Consider the following 15,603-nt stretch of genomic DNA (forward strand, 5'->3'; position numbering starts at 1 on the left):
CCAGCACAATGGCTGCTTCAAGGCTACACCATTTTTATGTCTCGAATTTCGGCGTCTTTCCACCAAGAAGAACCCTCTCGATGAATCAAGATACCAACTCGTCTGTACTCTCTACCCTTTTCCGCCAAGACAAGCGCATATGCTGGTAAGTCGCGTTCTTCAGCATTAAGTTTGCTCGAATCTTGAGCCATGTATCTCCACAGAGTACAAACGGATTTGTGCGGCTTCTCGAGCAATGGACATCCAGTACTTCACATCTGGGATCGGCTATGAATCCTCGGACTTTGACCATGTCGTAGTTGACGAATGGCAGATCATTACGGTCGTTCCAAATGGAAGCCCATGACCAGGATGGTGCGTGAGCTTCATTGTCTCGAAAAGTGGGCTTTTTATTCCTGTAATCGCTCTCTCTGTACCAACAAAGAGCTCTCGGGAGATCCTGAGACCACAGTCCTGCGAGGTACTCGCCAGACAAGCGGGTGGCCACTCGAGAAGCGAGACCAGAGAGTGCGGTTAGTCGGTCGATTTGCTTTGTGAGCTTCAGCGAGCAGTATTCTTTGACGAGCTCAAGCCAAATGTCGAGAATTTGAGACGTGGTCGCTGATGAGGAGTTAATTGATGCGTAAATCATCTTGAGCTGTCCAGACTCGTTATGCTGAAGAAGTCCGTCGGGGTCACCCTTTTGAAAGTTCTCCTGCCGTAAACATTCGCATGAGATCCCAAAACCACATTCCCAGATCATTTCCTCGGCATGGAAGTGTAAAGTCCGTACGGAAAGCAGTCTTTCCTGGAAGACCCACGCACGGCCGAGAAGCGGCGATGCAAGTTCCATTGTGTGCGCATAGTCCATACTCCTCGTGACATGATCATGAGCAACGTGCAAGGCGTTGCGGACATATATCTTGTACTTCGCTTCTTCGACCTCATCTGGTTCAATCAAAATATCTTCGCCAACATTCAGCTCCACTTGGTTTAGACTATCCAGTGACCACCTTTCAGCAAAACAGCCGCCTTTGCCACTGCTGGAATGTGTAGCAGCGATGTTGAGTTGCGAGTTCATGTAAACATCTGCCATTTTCGCAGACTCTACCTCCCAGTCCTTGAAGTCGTCTTGGATGATACAAAGCGAATCGATCCATAGATATCGGATTCCAAGCCCCCGAGTCAGCTCTATAGCATGACGAAACGTCTTCGAAAGTTCTGAGAGCTTGATTCCTGCTTTCCTTGCTTGGAGAGTGTTCGTCGTGGTCGTGATTATCTGTTCTAAGCCCCAGCAATGGCTTAGTGACATGTAAGGATGCCGATCTGTTTCTTTTGCTTCTTTCAAGTGTACTGTGTCGCTTTTCGGATCAACACCGACATCAACCACGCGGGTTGGAAGCCTCGATTCGTCCGACCTTTTGCAGATCTCGTGTTCTTCGTCACATGCTTTCATCCATAGAGTTGCGAGTTCCAAACATTTACTCAAATTCATCTCGGTAGCAACTTCTCTGCCGATACCAAATGCCGGAATGGAAGCATTTTCTTGAAACAATTAGTAGGTGATCAGTGGGTTGGAACAAAGCAGCTCGCCTTCTTCAGAGCGAGTATAGAATTCCACAATCTGTGCCGAGCCAATGTTATCTAATGTGATTCGAAGACTATGACCTCGACGCAAGTTGATTCCAAGCTGAGTCTTATCAGTCAAGTACTCGTTTTCGATCCCTTCTTCATCGGCTTCGTCCCAGTCATGCCTCATTTTTTCAAGTCCCGTGCATAGAATCTGACATGGTAAGCACCCTCCTATCTCAGATGAAGCCTTTAGTTCCGAGAATGTCACCGTAATCATGTAATCATCGAGAGTGCATGGTGGGTCTTTCGCGGGGAGGAGGTCGAAGTCCAGGTTTAAACAAGTCTGGCATATGGAGTTTTTGCTGTCCTTCGCAGGCATTGTATACTTTGCGACTTTGTAGCGAAATGTCGCATTTTACATTTGGAACACCAGAGAGCTGATATTTACGGAGATGGGGGGTAAAGCTTGTGCTGACTGCATTTGCAGTTGCAGGGTAAAATGTGCTGGGATCATCTCCAGACATATGGCCTACGCTGTCCCCTCCCACTCATGACCCAGCATTTGGTCGGCTACATTTTAGCACGGGGCTTGACTTGACCAAGAGATCCAGAAATTATGGGTTTGGGCGGTGGGGATGTCTGCATTGGGAAAGTGTTGTGTTATCAACAATCTACTACCAAGAGGTTGGCGAGGGGGAAAAGAATGAGGACACAGCAAACGTATTTAAAATGGGCAAAGTACCATTGTAGCTAGGAGGTGCCGAAACTGCTATGGTTTCTGATGAAATTTGCTACTGTTCGACGACAGCGATTGGCTGTGGCGGTACGCGGTGATATATGGCTACATGATGTACTGTACAAGATATGTTACACATTGGAGGGGAGAGCAGTGGCTCTCTTGGATCTCCTTCGAGCCACAACCTCAAATTCCGAAGTATGGAAAAGAGCACACATAGCGCGGCATGTTTACCTGCCGCTAGATTTTACTCATGTTCCAAATCATACTGATCCACTTGACTCTTCTTTTTTCACTTCCGGCCGAGGCTCTAAAGGCTCTGCTGTATCGCTCTCAACAGGCTTGTTGCTTCCAAGAAGCCCATCTTCTCCGAGGATGCGCTCGATGGCTTCCTTTTCGGCATTTGTTGCCGATTCCTTGACCCTAATAGCGCCTAAAATCCCATTTCTCCATGTCTTAAGCATTCCAGGATACTCCTGCCCAGACAGCGCATATTCTTCATCAGACACAACTTGAACAACCCTAATGTGGTTCTTTCCCTTCCGGAACAGCAAGAGGTCGTTGTGAATCAGGTAAAGTTTTGTCTCTTCTGGTTGCCAATTCTTGATAGTTATCCACGACACATTTCCGTCATTCATGGGGACTTTCTTAGCGCTGGAGGGACCGCCGATATACGCTCCAGCAACATTCACAAGCCGATGCCCATGAGAAGCCGAGTCAGCAATGCCTGCGGCATGGAGGATTTTGCCAATGCTCTTTTGATAAATTAAGCTTCGAGGTAGTTGAATGTTGACCTTTGGCTTATTGTTCATGGTGGTAATGCCAGCCTTTGCATCCGGATCCGACTCTGCATTTGAGCCACCGCTGTTGTGAAGCAGACGATGCTGAGTTTCAGATTCTTTGGCTTCGTGAGGACCATGAACAAGTTCTACAAACTCACGGGCGAGCTTGTGCTGTGCTTTCCGTTGAGATGGCGATTCCATATGCTCATTGACCAGGGTATCGATTTGCTCGATAGGCATGAAGGTGAATAGCTTTAGATACTTGCTCACATCTGCGTCCGGTGTTCGCAGAAAGAAACCATACAGGTCATAGGAACTCATTTCTTCGATGTCCAGCCACACCGCATTACCAGCGCTTTTGCCAAACTTCTGGCCAGATGCGGTTGTGAGGAGGGGAGTCGTAAAACCCCAAGGCTGCCCAACAGCTGCAGCTTCATTTCGGACGACGGGATTTGGATGATGTGCTGTTATGTGCTTGATCGCATCGATCCCGGCCGTGATATTGCCATATTGATCCGAGCCGCCAATCTGCATATTGATGCCTTTTGAATGGAACATGTACCACCAGTCCCAAGCCTGCATAAGAGGATAGGAAAATTCAGCAAATGACATTCCATCTCCTTTGCTCATCTTGTTTTTTACCCTGGATGTGTCAGTGCCCATAAACTGCTCCTTTTCCCTTGCAGACTCACGTATCTCGAGCCAGCATAGAACCAAGTCGCATTCCTGGCCCAAGGACTTGCAACACCTCCAGCATTGGTAGCTTGTTCCACCAGGCATTGTTGTTCACCAACTCTCTATGCCACGACCATTCCCACTTATAGTCGTATTTCATCCCGTATTGTTCGACATTTGCCCATAATTTCTTCAGTTGGAAGTGCATCCTCGCCATATTTGCTGTTCGCACAGAGCCGGGCTCCAATGTCCTTGTCGTCAAGCGATCCGTGGGATCGCCAATCTTCGCAGTTGCTCCGCCAAGTAGTGATACTGTGTGATACCCATGCACGTACATCCAGAACAGCGACATCAGGGGGAGCAGGTGGCCGACATGCAGTGACGCAGCCGTGGGATCGACTCCGACGTAGGCGCCGACTCGTTTCTTCGTCAAGTACTTGTCAAGAGCATCACGGTCCCTTCGCATATTAGTAAGAGGTAAAGGCAGGTGGTAGGGACCACTTACCCCGTGATTGAATTGACTAAACCTCTTTCCTCAAGAATTGTGAGCATACTCTTTTGTTTCCCAGCTTCAATCTTGGCGGCCTTCTCCTGCCATTGTGCCTCAGCATTCGCCAACTTCGCAAGATATTTCATGCCAATCCATCGCCTAGATATCGTAGTGGGCGAAGTCGAAGCTCGTAGGGCGCAGCTGGCGCAAACATAAAGGTTGGGCCTCGTAGACCGGCGAAATAAGGAGGGTGGTGCCATGGTGGCGGCTTATGCATCTATGAATCCATGTAAAGTAAAAACGAGAGAGAAGAGAATGCCGGTTTGGGCTTATGACGAATCTGCGGGCAACGGAGACAAGTCTGGACTGGAGAGATGGAGCTGTTGATATTTGCAGAGAATCTGTAATATTTTGGCGCGCCCCGAAGTTCTTCCGTGCGCGCGGCAAAGGAGATCCACCTGACTGGACACGGAAGCGGGAGGCCTCCCGTCCCGAGCTGGAGCTGTCCCCCACTGTCCCCAAGGTACCTTGTCCAACGTCCATGTCCCTGTCCCTGCATCATCAGCTGCACTCCACAGCTCTTGCATGCTGGCAGCTAGATTGTAATCCTCCTCACATCTTGACTCCTCTTTCTCCTAGTTTTCTCTCTCGTATGTGTAATTCCTCAATCCTCACTTTCGTCGTTCTCAATCGTTGCCTCTTTATCTCATTGCGGCATCTACGATGACAACCTTCATTAGTGCTGCTGACGGCAACGAGGTCTTTCAAGTTCAGTATATTCCCAAACAAAAGGCTCCTCCGGCTTCGGACGATCCCAGCATGTTGGCATATATCTCAACATACCCAGCTCTGGGTCAGGTCACACAAATCGAGAAGCACACGACTGTCTTCACAGCGTTGCTCGAGGTTGACCACAGTCGAGCTTCACAGTCGTGGCAAGTCTCCCTGTGGCACTCTGAAGGACAGGAGTGGCGAGAAGCGCCTATGGAACCCGTGACCAAAGCCGTTTCGGCTCCTTGCGAATTGCAAGTCAAGGACGGATCTCCTGCTGCTGGTCAGAGGAGACTTTACTTCACGACTCCATTGGCCATCCACCTTCCTACGAACTTCACAATTAAGTTCCGTGCTGGCCCAGCCGAGTCGTGGAAATGGGTTAAGGATCACCAGGGTACAGCCGATGGGGTCGTCATGTTAAGCACGGTGACCAGTCAGGACTCCATTTCAAGTGAACTGGAAGAATATATCAAGGATTTGAATCCGATCCTGAAGTCGAAAAACTATCGAAGCCAATCGCCTGGAACTACGCTTTGGTCGGTTGAAGCCCCTGTTGAAGGAGCAGATGGAGAGAAGTCTACAATCACAGACATAAAGTTCGGTCTGCCATGGGGAGTTGGAAAGTTCTCAAGGTCAGCAATCATCCCGACTTTGTTTGGCGTCTACGCTTTTGTTCTATGACTCTCCTTTGGTGCAACTTGGTATATAGTTCCAGCTTCGAAGTGCTGATTTCTCCAAGATGGTTCGCCCTCGTTCGGATCTGGTCGCCATGGCTGGCTCCTCGCCAGGGAAAGTCTGTATTCGGACTTGACAAAGAAGCGGTAATGTGCTCATTCCTGAGTCTCACGGGGAAGCATTTGGTTCTGCTAGCTATCACTGGTGTTGACGATGTCATGACTTTATTCACAAGCGACAGCGATGGAAACGTAGTCTTACATGTAGGTCCCGACGCGAATTGTTTGTGTCGAAACTCACTGAATGTGTAGATTCGGAACGACAGTGCTGAAAGCAAAGTATCAAGGGTTCTTGTTGGCCTCGGTGATGATTTTGAATCTGCCAACGCAGCAGTAATGTATCATGCTCGAGGGATCATCTCCACAGCACAAGCTGTCAGTGGGGAGAAGCAAAAAGAGATCGAAGCATTAAATGAAGGAGATGAGAAGACCAAAGTATGGGCCGAGAATTGGTATGACGGACTAACATATTGTAAGTCGACGGTGATGCACTGGCACCTCCATTCTGATCGATACTTCTGTAGGCACATGGAACGCTCTAGGGCAGCGACTCACAGAGGAGAAAGTCCTCAAAGCTGTCACTACCCTTGCAGAGAACAAAATCAATGTCACTAATTTCATCATCGATGACAATTGGCAATCAATTGATTACCGTGGGCATGGCCAATTTCAACACGGCTGGAAGGAGTTCGAGGCAGAAAGAGACGCTTTCCCTCAGGGTTTGAAGCACATGGTCAATCTCATCCGAGAGAAGCAGCCTAGCATACAACATATAGCAGTCTGGCACGCTATCTTAGGATACTGGGGAGGACTTGCTCCGGATGGCAAAATTGCCAAAACATACAAAACCCTGGAGGTAGTTAGAGAAGATGCCGAGAGGAGAAACCTTCCTTTGGGAGGTAAGGTCAGTTACAATTGTTCAACTGGGTGTCAGTAATGTAGACTGATTGGCCCAAAACCCAGATGACGGTCGTGGCGAAAGAAGACGTTACCAAATTTTACGACGACTTCTATCGCTTCTTGTCGTCTTGTGGTGTGGATGCGGTCAAGACCGAGTATAACTGCTCTATCTTCTCCAATCTTTCGGTATGCTAATGAAAATTGCAGTGCTCAGTTCATGCTCGACACATTCATTTCCGCTGAAGCTCGTCGTGATCTGATTCCAGCTTACCTGGACGCGTGGAATATTTCTACTCTCCGACACTTTAGCGTGAAGGCAATTTCCTGCATGTCTCAAACACCACAGATCCTGTTCCATTCTCAAATGCCGACAAACAGACCACCACTGCTCGTCCGAAATTCAGACGATTTCTTTCCCGAGATTCCCACCAGTCACCCGTGGCATATCTTCGTCAATGCACACAATGCGTTGTTTACACAGCATTTAAACCTCATTCCTGATTGGGACATGTTTCAAACTGTTCATGAATACTCTGGTTTCCATGCTGCAGCGAGATGTGTCTCTGGAGGTCCAATTTACATCACAGACGTTCCTGGAGAGCATGATTTGGACCTCATCAACCAGATGACTGGACCATCGCCTCGAGGCAAGACGATCATTTTCAGACCGAGCGTCGTGGGAAAGAGTCTGGATCAATATAACGGCTACGATGATGACCATCTCCTACTTGTTGGTACATATCATGGTAAATTGTCAGCTTCCCTACTCAGATCATTCACTTACAGTACCAGGTGCTGCAGTGACTGGAACTGGCATTATCGGATTCTTCAACGTCTCTCAGCGTCCTCTTACCGAGCTAATTCCACTCTCCAAATTCCCTGGCGTGGTCGAAGCGCAATACTATGTGGTTCGTGCACACTCGAGCGGCCTCGTCACCAAGCCCATGCAAGTAGTCGACGCCAACAGCCTCGTCACTATCTCCCTTGGTGTTCGTGGCTACGAAATTATGTCCGCTTACCCTCTCCGTGGATTCTTCGACGAGACGAAGAAAGAGACAACTTGGGTTGCTAACCTTGGACTTCTGGGTAAAATGGCAGGCGCTGCCGCTGTGGTTGCGAATCATCTCACAAAATTAGAGAATGGAAAGATTGTGATTGATACAAATATCAAAGCCTTAGGTGTTCTTGGTACGTAATTTCCTTCACCATTTACATTCCATCATCTCTTTCCAGCCCTGTACCTTCTGTATCTACACGACTGACAAATCCAGGCCTCTACATCTCCACTCTCCCAACCCTCTCCTACAAAGACAACATGATGATTACCATTCAAGGCAAAGTCCTCCCTGTCCATACCGTTACCATCAGCAAAGTAGACGACCATGTATTAGAAGTCGATGTGGAAACTGCATGGAAAGAACTGGATCTAGAAGCCGGATGGAGCAATGAGGTCCAGGTCAAGATTTACATAAATCACACTTAAAGATAAGAAATGGCTTGCCTTTTGAAGCGCATATAAGAGAGCAGAGGGCAAGTGTGGATAAATTGCACACCAGTGCTGATGAGGAGAAGAACTATATCGAGGTATATAAAATAGACACTCATTATAAACAAAAGCACTGCTACACCTCATCCAAGCTCAAACCATGCCTTCTCCCCTTCCTATCATTCTCAAATCACTAAGATCGTACCTCCCCGCTCTCTACTCATCCCTCACCTCAACTCCACACATTCCCATCCACCTCACCACCTCACCCTCAATCCCGCCCCAATTCCGCCTTCCCCACTAAAGTTCACCGCCAAATCTCGAGGTCCCCTCCTCACCGCGATGAAAGCCACGCCATTGGATACTATTCCGCCTCTACTGCACCGCCGACAATCACCTACTGCACGGCGTCTCTGAACATTCGCTGATCCGGAATGAAGGGCCGTGGGATCCGGGATAGAGAAGATGCGCGTCTGGCGCTTAAAATTTGAGAGGCTAGATAGATGCTGTGGGTTATTTAATTAACTATTTACTTTTGCTTGGTCTCGTGGCATGAGAAGTTGAGTAGGATAGAAAGAAGAAGGAAGATGGAGAATGGGTTTTGGTGGATTTGATGTGGTGCTGCAGGTGCTGAGAGCGTTGAGGACGTTGAGTCAAATTGAATGTCTATCCGACTTTTCACAGAGAAACGTATGAAAACAACTATTGTACTCTTTTCTATTACATGTACGTTTTTGGCTCTATTCGATAATCCCAAAAGATGGCCAATCACACAACTCCTGGCAGCTAAAAGTAGTAGCTATCTACCAAGCGAAGAAAGCAAAAGCAATTTCCAAAATCATATCAAAACTCCCTTTCCCTGCCAGATCCTCATATATAACATCTTACAATATAGAGTCTCTATCCGCCATTGCTAGACTACAATCTAGCGATAGCCTTCATCAAGACCTCAAGTCCCCTATCTTCAACACCGTCCTCTGGAGACCCTCCAATAGCTTGCTTCAGAATCCAGCTGACATCACTCTGTACACCAAGAGGAATATAACATCCGCTTCTCGCCTTTTCTAAACTCTCTTTCAAGCGGCTGGTATGTTCCCATTCCTTTGCCGCGACTTCAGCACGATCGATAACTTTCGTAGGGATGCCGCACATTGCAGCGCAATGCATACCGAAGCTGCCTTCTGCAACACCATCCTCGAGTTTGTAAAGGAAGGTGACTCGCCGATTGTCTTCGTCTACGTGAATTTGCATTCTCTTTGGAGCGATCTCAGGGTGGCCTGAAAATTCAGTTGCGAGGGAGTGGTAATGTGTTGCAAAGAAACCGGTGCATCCAATGTGAGTTGCGACATGGTGTAGTACTGCTTGTGCCACAGCTACGCCATCATATGAGCTCGTTCCACGACCGAGTTCGTCAAGGATCACAAGTGAGCGAGGAGTAGCTTCCGCCAGAATCTTCTTCGTTTCTGAGAGCTCGACGAAAAATGTAGATTGTGCGGCGAAGATGTTGTCATTGGCACCCAGGCGAGACATGATTCGATCAACAGGAGTCAGGGTTGCCGAAACGCAGGGAACGTAACATCCGATCTGAGCCATGATCACTGCAACACAGGTCTAGATAATGTCAGGAACAGGGAACATCATACAGGGAGGAATTGCTTCATACCATTCGCAGCATTGTTGATTTTCCAGCAGCGTTCGCACCAGTCAACAAGTTAATATTCGCTGCATCCCCACCAAGCTTGACATCATTTGGAATGAAATCCGCGACATTTGGCAGCACGCAAGGATGTCGAAGTTCTTCAAATTCAATCACACTTCGTTCTGAATCAACAAATGTCGGTCTACAACTTGGCTCTCCCAAAGCCGCCGATGCTGTAGCGAGACTTATTAGGCAATCGAGCTGTGATACAACCCTGACAGCTGGGAGCCATAGGTTGTAATCTTCGTCGAATCGAGCATACAGCCTACTTGCCACCTGTTTCACAATCTGGCCATGTGTCTCTTGAGCCTCTTGAAGTTGTCGAATCAGAGTTTTCAACTCTGGAAAGTAGTAGCGTTTGAAACCAGATGCCGAAGACATCATGCTCCAATCTTTCGGCACCTTGATAGACACCGGTACTTCCATCTGGTATATCTCTTTCCCAATAGTCTTGTAGTTGATCTTGGTCGTATTGCCGCCCAGCTCCTTCCTCTTGCGTTTCAGTAGGGCTTCCAATTCTCCTTCAATCTCTTCGATGTGGTCTTGGCTGCCATCGAAGTCTTCTTCGACTCCTCGCTCCGGCACCAGAAGTTTGAATTCTCTCGCCTTTGAGTGATCAAATGCTGTCTTCCAGAACTTTAGTGGCTTCGTCAGGTCCGGCATCGCAGAAATGAGTCTATCAACAATTCCATCGCCGCCACCGAAAGCTTGCAAGAGGCTCATGGTGTACTCAATTTGCTCAAAGCCATCAATAACCTTGACAAAGTCTTCTGGTCTGCAAGATCCCGCGTGAATGCGAGAAATCAATCTCTCCAGATCTGGCATCCGGGTCATGGACTCAATAAACTGTTCACTCAAAGTGCGATCCTTGTTGAGCATGTCTACCGCGTCCAAGCGGTCGTTGATTCTAGCTGCATCGGCCAGAGGATGGCAGACCCATTGTCGGAACATGCGCTTGCCGAATGGCGTTACACAGCGGTTGAGCAGAGTAAAGAGAGTTCCATCCTGGCTTCCATCAAAACTGTTGGCGAAGACTTCCAAATTGATGAGTGTCTGTCCATCTAGAACTAAGGTAGTGCCTTTCTGAATTGGGCTATAGGTAGTGAAGTTCCCTTGGGTCAAAAGACTGCGCTCCAGCTTGAGTGTTCTAAGATACTGAACAAGAGCACCCATAGCAGACATCAACACATCACTGCCTCTCGCAGCTTCCAGCTTCTCAGGCCAGATTTCTTTGCCATCAGCCTCTTCAGAGGTGAAGTAGCCATTGCAATCCAATTCCCGTCGAGTAAGGTCAGCTGTCCAGAACTCGTTGCCAGCCTTTAGATAGTTCCAAATAGTCGTCGGGTTGGTATTGTTCTTCAAAATACGAAGTGCTTTGGTGGACAGGTGCGATTTCTCAAGCAGTAGCTCCTGAGGTCTGATTTGAGCAATTATTGTCTCGAACTTGGTCAGGTCAACATCGTCCACGAATTCCGAGAGGAAGAACTGTCCAGTTGCAGTGTCGACGAATGCAACTCCATAATTGGGTAGGTCATCAATCATTTCTTCCTTGATGGCCACACAGAATGTAGCCATGTCATCTTGAAGCATGCTTCCCTCTACCAACGTTCCTCCAGTCAGAACGCAGGCCAGTTCACGGCGGATGATCTTGTCTGCCTTAGAAGAAGCCTTGGTTCCATTGCTCTTCCCTTCGGCTTCTCGCATTTCCTTGCCTAAAGCAGATTCGCACTGATCAACGCGAGCAATCTTGAATCCTTTGGCAACAAACTGGTTGGCCCAATGATCCAGTGACATTTCTGGGACACCAACCATTCGCATGTTGACCCGATCTGTAAGTTTGAGGTCAAACAACTGATGACCAATGGTGGCATCGTTCTCGTACAGCTCGTAGAATTTACCCTTCTTGAAGAAAACTACTGTATCCCAGAACTTCTGTTTAATTTCCCAGTATTGCTTCTCGAATGGTGAGAATTTCACCCATGCTCCTGGGGGAATATAAACAGTTCTCGGGTCATAGTCCGGATGTCCAATAGGGTTTCGATCTATATCTTGCAGGTTCGCCAGCCATGGATATCGATGTTCCGGCTCACTCTTACATGCTTTCTCCTTGGGCTTCTTCTTGTTCGATTGCGGGGTTTTGAGGGCACTTGACGACTTTTCTAGTAAAAGCGCTGTGTTTTCCGGGTCATACATCCATTGCTGCGCGGTTGATGTCTGTGGCATCTCCATATCTAGATCCTCGCTTGCATCTCTCGCGATTGGAGCAGGTGTGGGAGGAGCAATGTTTGCGTTGGATCGTTTTCGAGAGTTGGCGGTCGACACAGGCCTCTTTCTTTTCTTCGATGGCTTTACAGGAGCATCAGAGTCATCGTCGACGACAAAATCATCCATATCGTCTGCATTGTGTTAGCCACTGTATTGCCAGGCAAAGAGAGGATCAATGTACCATCGTCATCGTCCACTGCACCATCAAGCCCTGCGATGAATGCATCCTCTTCATCTTCATCCTCTTCAATTTTGGGTTTGGAGACTCTTCTCCTCTTGGTATTGATACCGGCAGGGTCGTAGGCATCCTCATCGTCGTCGTCGTCCGATTCGGCGTAACTGACAACCTTCTTTGCCTAGATAGAGTAATTAGACACTGGGGAGTGAACTCGAAGATGTGTGTTCCGCGTACCTTGCGAGACGGGCTGCTACCCAATACAAGGCCATTTCCGGTGACAGCCTGCTGAACTCTCTTAGCAGGTGTCGAGGGCGACGGCAGACCAGTGTCCTCTACCTCTTCTGGGATCCCTCCATTCTCATTCTCCTGGGAGCTGGACGGGCCTATTGCATCACTACTTGGTACAGGAGTCATGCTCTTGACAACGGGTTTCCGGAACGCGGGTTTCTTGACTGGGAGGGTGGGTTTCGTCATGGCGTTGACGGCATTTGAAGTGTCGTTCGCCTTTAAGACGCCATTAGAAGCGATGGGAGTAGGTGTACTGCTCGCGGCCTTCTTTCCGAAAAAGCTCTGAATCGTCCGCTGTCCTGACGAAGGTCCAGCACTGGAATTCTGCTTCTTCAATGATGGAGGGGCCCGGGCAGGCGTCTCTGATCCATCCTTTGCCTTTCCCATTTTGGTCGCTCAGTAGAATTGAAGAGTGGTTGTACAATTACTGCTAAGAAGAACAGATAATGGATCGAGAAGCTGGGATGTTGGCAGGTATGGCAATGGGCATTGAGAAGAAGGAGAAATATGAGAGCTGAACAGCTTCAGAAAGCTGGGGAAGACGCGTCGGGGAAGTGCAGCGCGTGCCAGTCGCGGATGCTGGTTCCGTGGCTTGGCCCGCGAACCCCTGTCATACAGCATCAGGATGTCGATCCACGCTCCCAGCTTACCTTACACGTTCTAATGATCTTTTATTATTTACTGTATCTTAGAATATCTAAGCCTGTATCAATGACGAGCAACAAGCAGTACTGCCATTAACTAGTTCCCGGCCCACTACCTAGTAGTACACTATTGTACTTTGGCTGCACTGATCTCGCCGATATTCATCTAGATTTAAGTGACGTTACTGTCACATCTACAATGGCCACATTATTCCGGCCTGAATAGCTCATTATCAGTCGAAGAAGATAAATCGCATTTTACTGTCCAATTCTAGCCTAGCTGGCCTCTAATACTCCGGCTTCCCATCCTCGGTATCCATCCAGTACCTCCATCCTATCCCGTTTGTACCCACAGCGTCAATACTGCGCCATGATCTCCTCGTTACGCCTTCTCCGAAGACCAAAACCTCTGCCTCTCATCCCTATGGTACTTTTCCGTTACTGATGCCTTCGATGCACGTTTTGCTCGACGAGCTGTCAGATCTCTCGCCACAGGAGAAGCAACTCGACGATGTGATTCCGAGAAATGAGCAAAATTGGCTGTTGGTTGTGGAGCCGCAGGCGTGGCTGCGTTGCGCTCAACTCGTCTCCTCTCCCTCTTCTCCTGAGAGTCAGATTCGCTCGGCTCGTTGGTTGCGTAATTGTGAGGGACAATAGGGACAAAGCTTGATCGGAGAGTCTTGACGTAACGCGAGTTCGTCGACGAGGTAGCTGGTCCATGGGAAATTTGAGCATCGGCCAAATCATGAGATTGTAATCTTCTATTCGCCCAAAAGGGGTTCGGCTTCGGTGGACTTGGTTGGAAATCTCCTGATCCTTGAGGCAGAGGTAAAAGGAAGGAGTCTGTAGAAAGATGACCTGAAAAAGGTACCGTAGGCCGCCCTATGATGCTTCCGAGATTGATTTGTGAATCTCGACTGCTCAGAAGGGACGAATTGGAGTCCCAGCTCTCAGTTTTCTTATCAACGTATATACTGGTTTCATTTGTGCTTGAGATCGAGCTACTGGTACGCATGTTACTCTGCCGTTTGGCATTGGTATGGAGGTGCGAGACAGTCAAAGTCTGGCGTGCATCTTCATCAATCATGGGGTGTTTCTCCTCCGTCTCCCAGATTTTCGGGTTCTGGCGCTTCACTCGACGTCTTTGATGGCTCTTCTCGTCGAATCTGACTCGTTCTTTTCCCTGCATTTTATTCGTGCTCTTTGACTTATTCCGTTGCAGAGCTGAGAACACCTTCTCGATGAACTTAACCTTCTGCTTCGGGGACGCGTTGCTCGTCATCTTGTCGGTGACAAGGCTATCAAGGTAAAGGTCAGCGTAGTGGGGCGAATCTTTGGGTTCTACTGGCTGGCAGTGATACTGGGAAGACTGGTGGCTACCACGGGGAGTGAAGCTAGCGGGGGAGCTCCCCTCATTTCGAAAATCTCTTTTCCAGACCCTGATATCAAGCTGAGGTCTTTCATAGTAACGTCCTGGGACAGAAACCACAGAAACGCCGTCCGATTCCTTGTCATAGTTAATGGCAGTAGCGACGGCATCACAGTCCTCCAGCCACGCTTCAACTATGAGGCATGATCTCTTGATAAGCACCGGATGAGGATCCAGATCACTCCCTGAGGGGCTATACTGTGGGGTATTCCTTTTCTCTTCTAAATTTCTTCGCAGACTGCCATCCTGTGTTGTCTGTTGCGAAGTCAGCACTTCGTCTCTTCTCATTGAATCTGTCAGATGCTACTTCACTTGAATGACTACAAGAGAAGCAACTCATAGGTGCATCAAGGATCACAAACATTCACAGCAGTCTCTTGTTCCATCTTCTTTCTTGCTTGCATGCTCGCACTCTCACTAGGCATGATCGAATTGTCAGAAACCTCGCTGCTAGAGCCTGCAGTACCCCGCACCTCAACAGCCTGGTGGTCAGCCATCTGCTTTTGACAATGCAGCAACTCGTCGTCAACTTCATTCAGCATTTCCGTGATGGCAGCAACAGGCACAACTTTGTGTAAACCTGCTAAGGCTATTCGAAGCCTTAGTGTTGCGTCAAACCTCCAGATCCAAAGGTGCTCTAAGTCGGGACCGAAATCTCGGTGAAGTCGTGCTAGAGCTAGACCTACTGGCTTTAGAGCTTTGTTGTTATTTGACTCTAGGGCTTGAGCTTTTCTGCAAAGGTGGCACATTGTGAGTCTGCACAGGAAGTGGGGTTTGGGCGGTTAGGAAGGTAACCAGGGGGTGAAATTTTGGAAGCAGGACTGAAATGACTCCAAAACATTTAGCCTATTGGGCTCGGATATACAGGAAAATAAGGGTCGTAATACTTTCCAAGCTATTGTGCTCCGAATAACAACAACTCTATCGATTCAATTCATACGTACAATTGTCGTGGTTAGTGAATCATGAACT

General features: G+C 48.4%; 5 protein-coding genes across 6 annotated transcripts; 1 reads left to right on the plus strand and 4 right to left on the minus strand.

Annotated features, from left to right (window-relative positions):
- Nucleotides 1-85: 85 nt before the first annotated feature.
- On the minus strand, nucleotides 86-1,930 carry ONS95_013818 (uncharacterized protein; the record flags this gene model as incomplete). The annotated part of the gene is made up of 2 exons (XM_058507465.1): nucleotides 86-1,524; nucleotides 1,648-1,930. 2 exons carry the CDS (start codon nucleotides 1,928-1,930, stop codon nucleotides 86-88), a joined length of 1,722 nt encoding a protein of 573 aa, XP_058356634.1.
- A 369-nt stretch (nucleotides 1,931-2,299) lies between these two features.
- On the minus strand, nucleotides 2,300-4,709 carry MSY1 (tyrosyl-tRNA synthetase). Its single transcript, XM_058507466.1, has 3 exons — nucleotides 4,250-4,709; nucleotides 3,762-4,202; nucleotides 2,300-3,712 (listed from the first exon to the last, which is right to left on the minus strand). The coding sequence occupies exons 1-3, from the start codon at nucleotides 4,492-4,494 to the stop codon at nucleotides 2,551-2,553; spliced, it is 1,848 nt and encodes a 615-aa protein (XP_058356635.1). The 5' UTR covers nucleotides 4,495-4,709; the 3' UTR covers nucleotides 2,300-2,550.
- Nucleotides 4,710-4,720: 11 nt separating this feature from the next.
- ONS95_013820 (uncharacterized protein) lies at nucleotides 4,721-8,331 on the plus strand. Of its 2 annotated transcripts, XM_058507467.1 has the most exons (9): nucleotides 4,721-4,884; nucleotides 4,994-5,640; nucleotides 5,748-5,946; nucleotides 5,995-6,214; nucleotides 6,267-6,646; nucleotides 6,706-6,797; nucleotides 6,850-7,388; nucleotides 7,435-7,830; nucleotides 7,914-8,331. In XM_058507467.1, exons 2-9 carry the CDS (start codon nucleotides 5,054-5,056, stop codon nucleotides 8,123-8,125), a joined length of 2,625 nt encoding a protein of 874 aa, XP_058356636.1. In that variant the 5' UTR covers nucleotides 4,721-4,884; nucleotides 4,994-5,053; the 3' UTR covers nucleotides 8,126-8,331. The 2 variants fall into 2 exon arrangements, with proteins under 2 accessions (XP_058356636.1, XP_058356637.1); XM_058507468.1 differs by having other exon boundaries at nucleotides 4,721-5,640.
- Nucleotides 8,332-8,496: 165 nt separating this feature from the next.
- Nucleotides 8,497-13,109, minus strand: MSH6 (DNA mismatch repair protein msh6). The gene is made up of 5 exons (XM_058507469.1): nucleotides 12,607-13,109; nucleotides 12,505-12,552; nucleotides 12,274-12,448; nucleotides 9,792-12,223; nucleotides 8,497-9,739 (listed from the first exon to the last, which is right to left on the minus strand). Exons 1-5 carry the CDS (start codon nucleotides 12,943-12,945, stop codon nucleotides 9,047-9,049), a joined length of 3,687 nt encoding a protein of 1,228 aa, XP_058356638.1. The 5' UTR covers nucleotides 12,946-13,109; the 3' UTR covers nucleotides 8,497-9,046.
- Nucleotides 13,110-13,238: 129 nt separating this feature from the next.
- On the minus strand, nucleotides 13,239-15,380 carry ONS95_013822 (uncharacterized protein; the record flags this gene model as incomplete). Its single annotated transcript, XM_058507470.1, has 2 exons — nucleotides 13,239-14,886; nucleotides 14,994-15,380. The coding sequence occupies 2 exons, from the start codon at nucleotides 15,378-15,380 to the stop codon at nucleotides 13,585-13,587; spliced, it is 1,689 nt and encodes a 562-aa protein (XP_058356639.1). The 3' UTR covers nucleotides 13,239-13,584.
- Between the last annotated feature and the right edge of the window lie 223 nt (nucleotides 15,381-15,603).

This window comes from Cadophora gregata, assembly GCF_030347475.1.
Source record: "Cadophora gregata isolate MNR1 chromosome Unknown scaffold_8, whole genome shotgun sequence".
NCBI classification, from domain to species: Eukaryota; Fungi; Ascomycota; class Leotiomycetes; order Helotiales; family Ploettnerulaceae; genus Cadophora; species Cadophora gregata.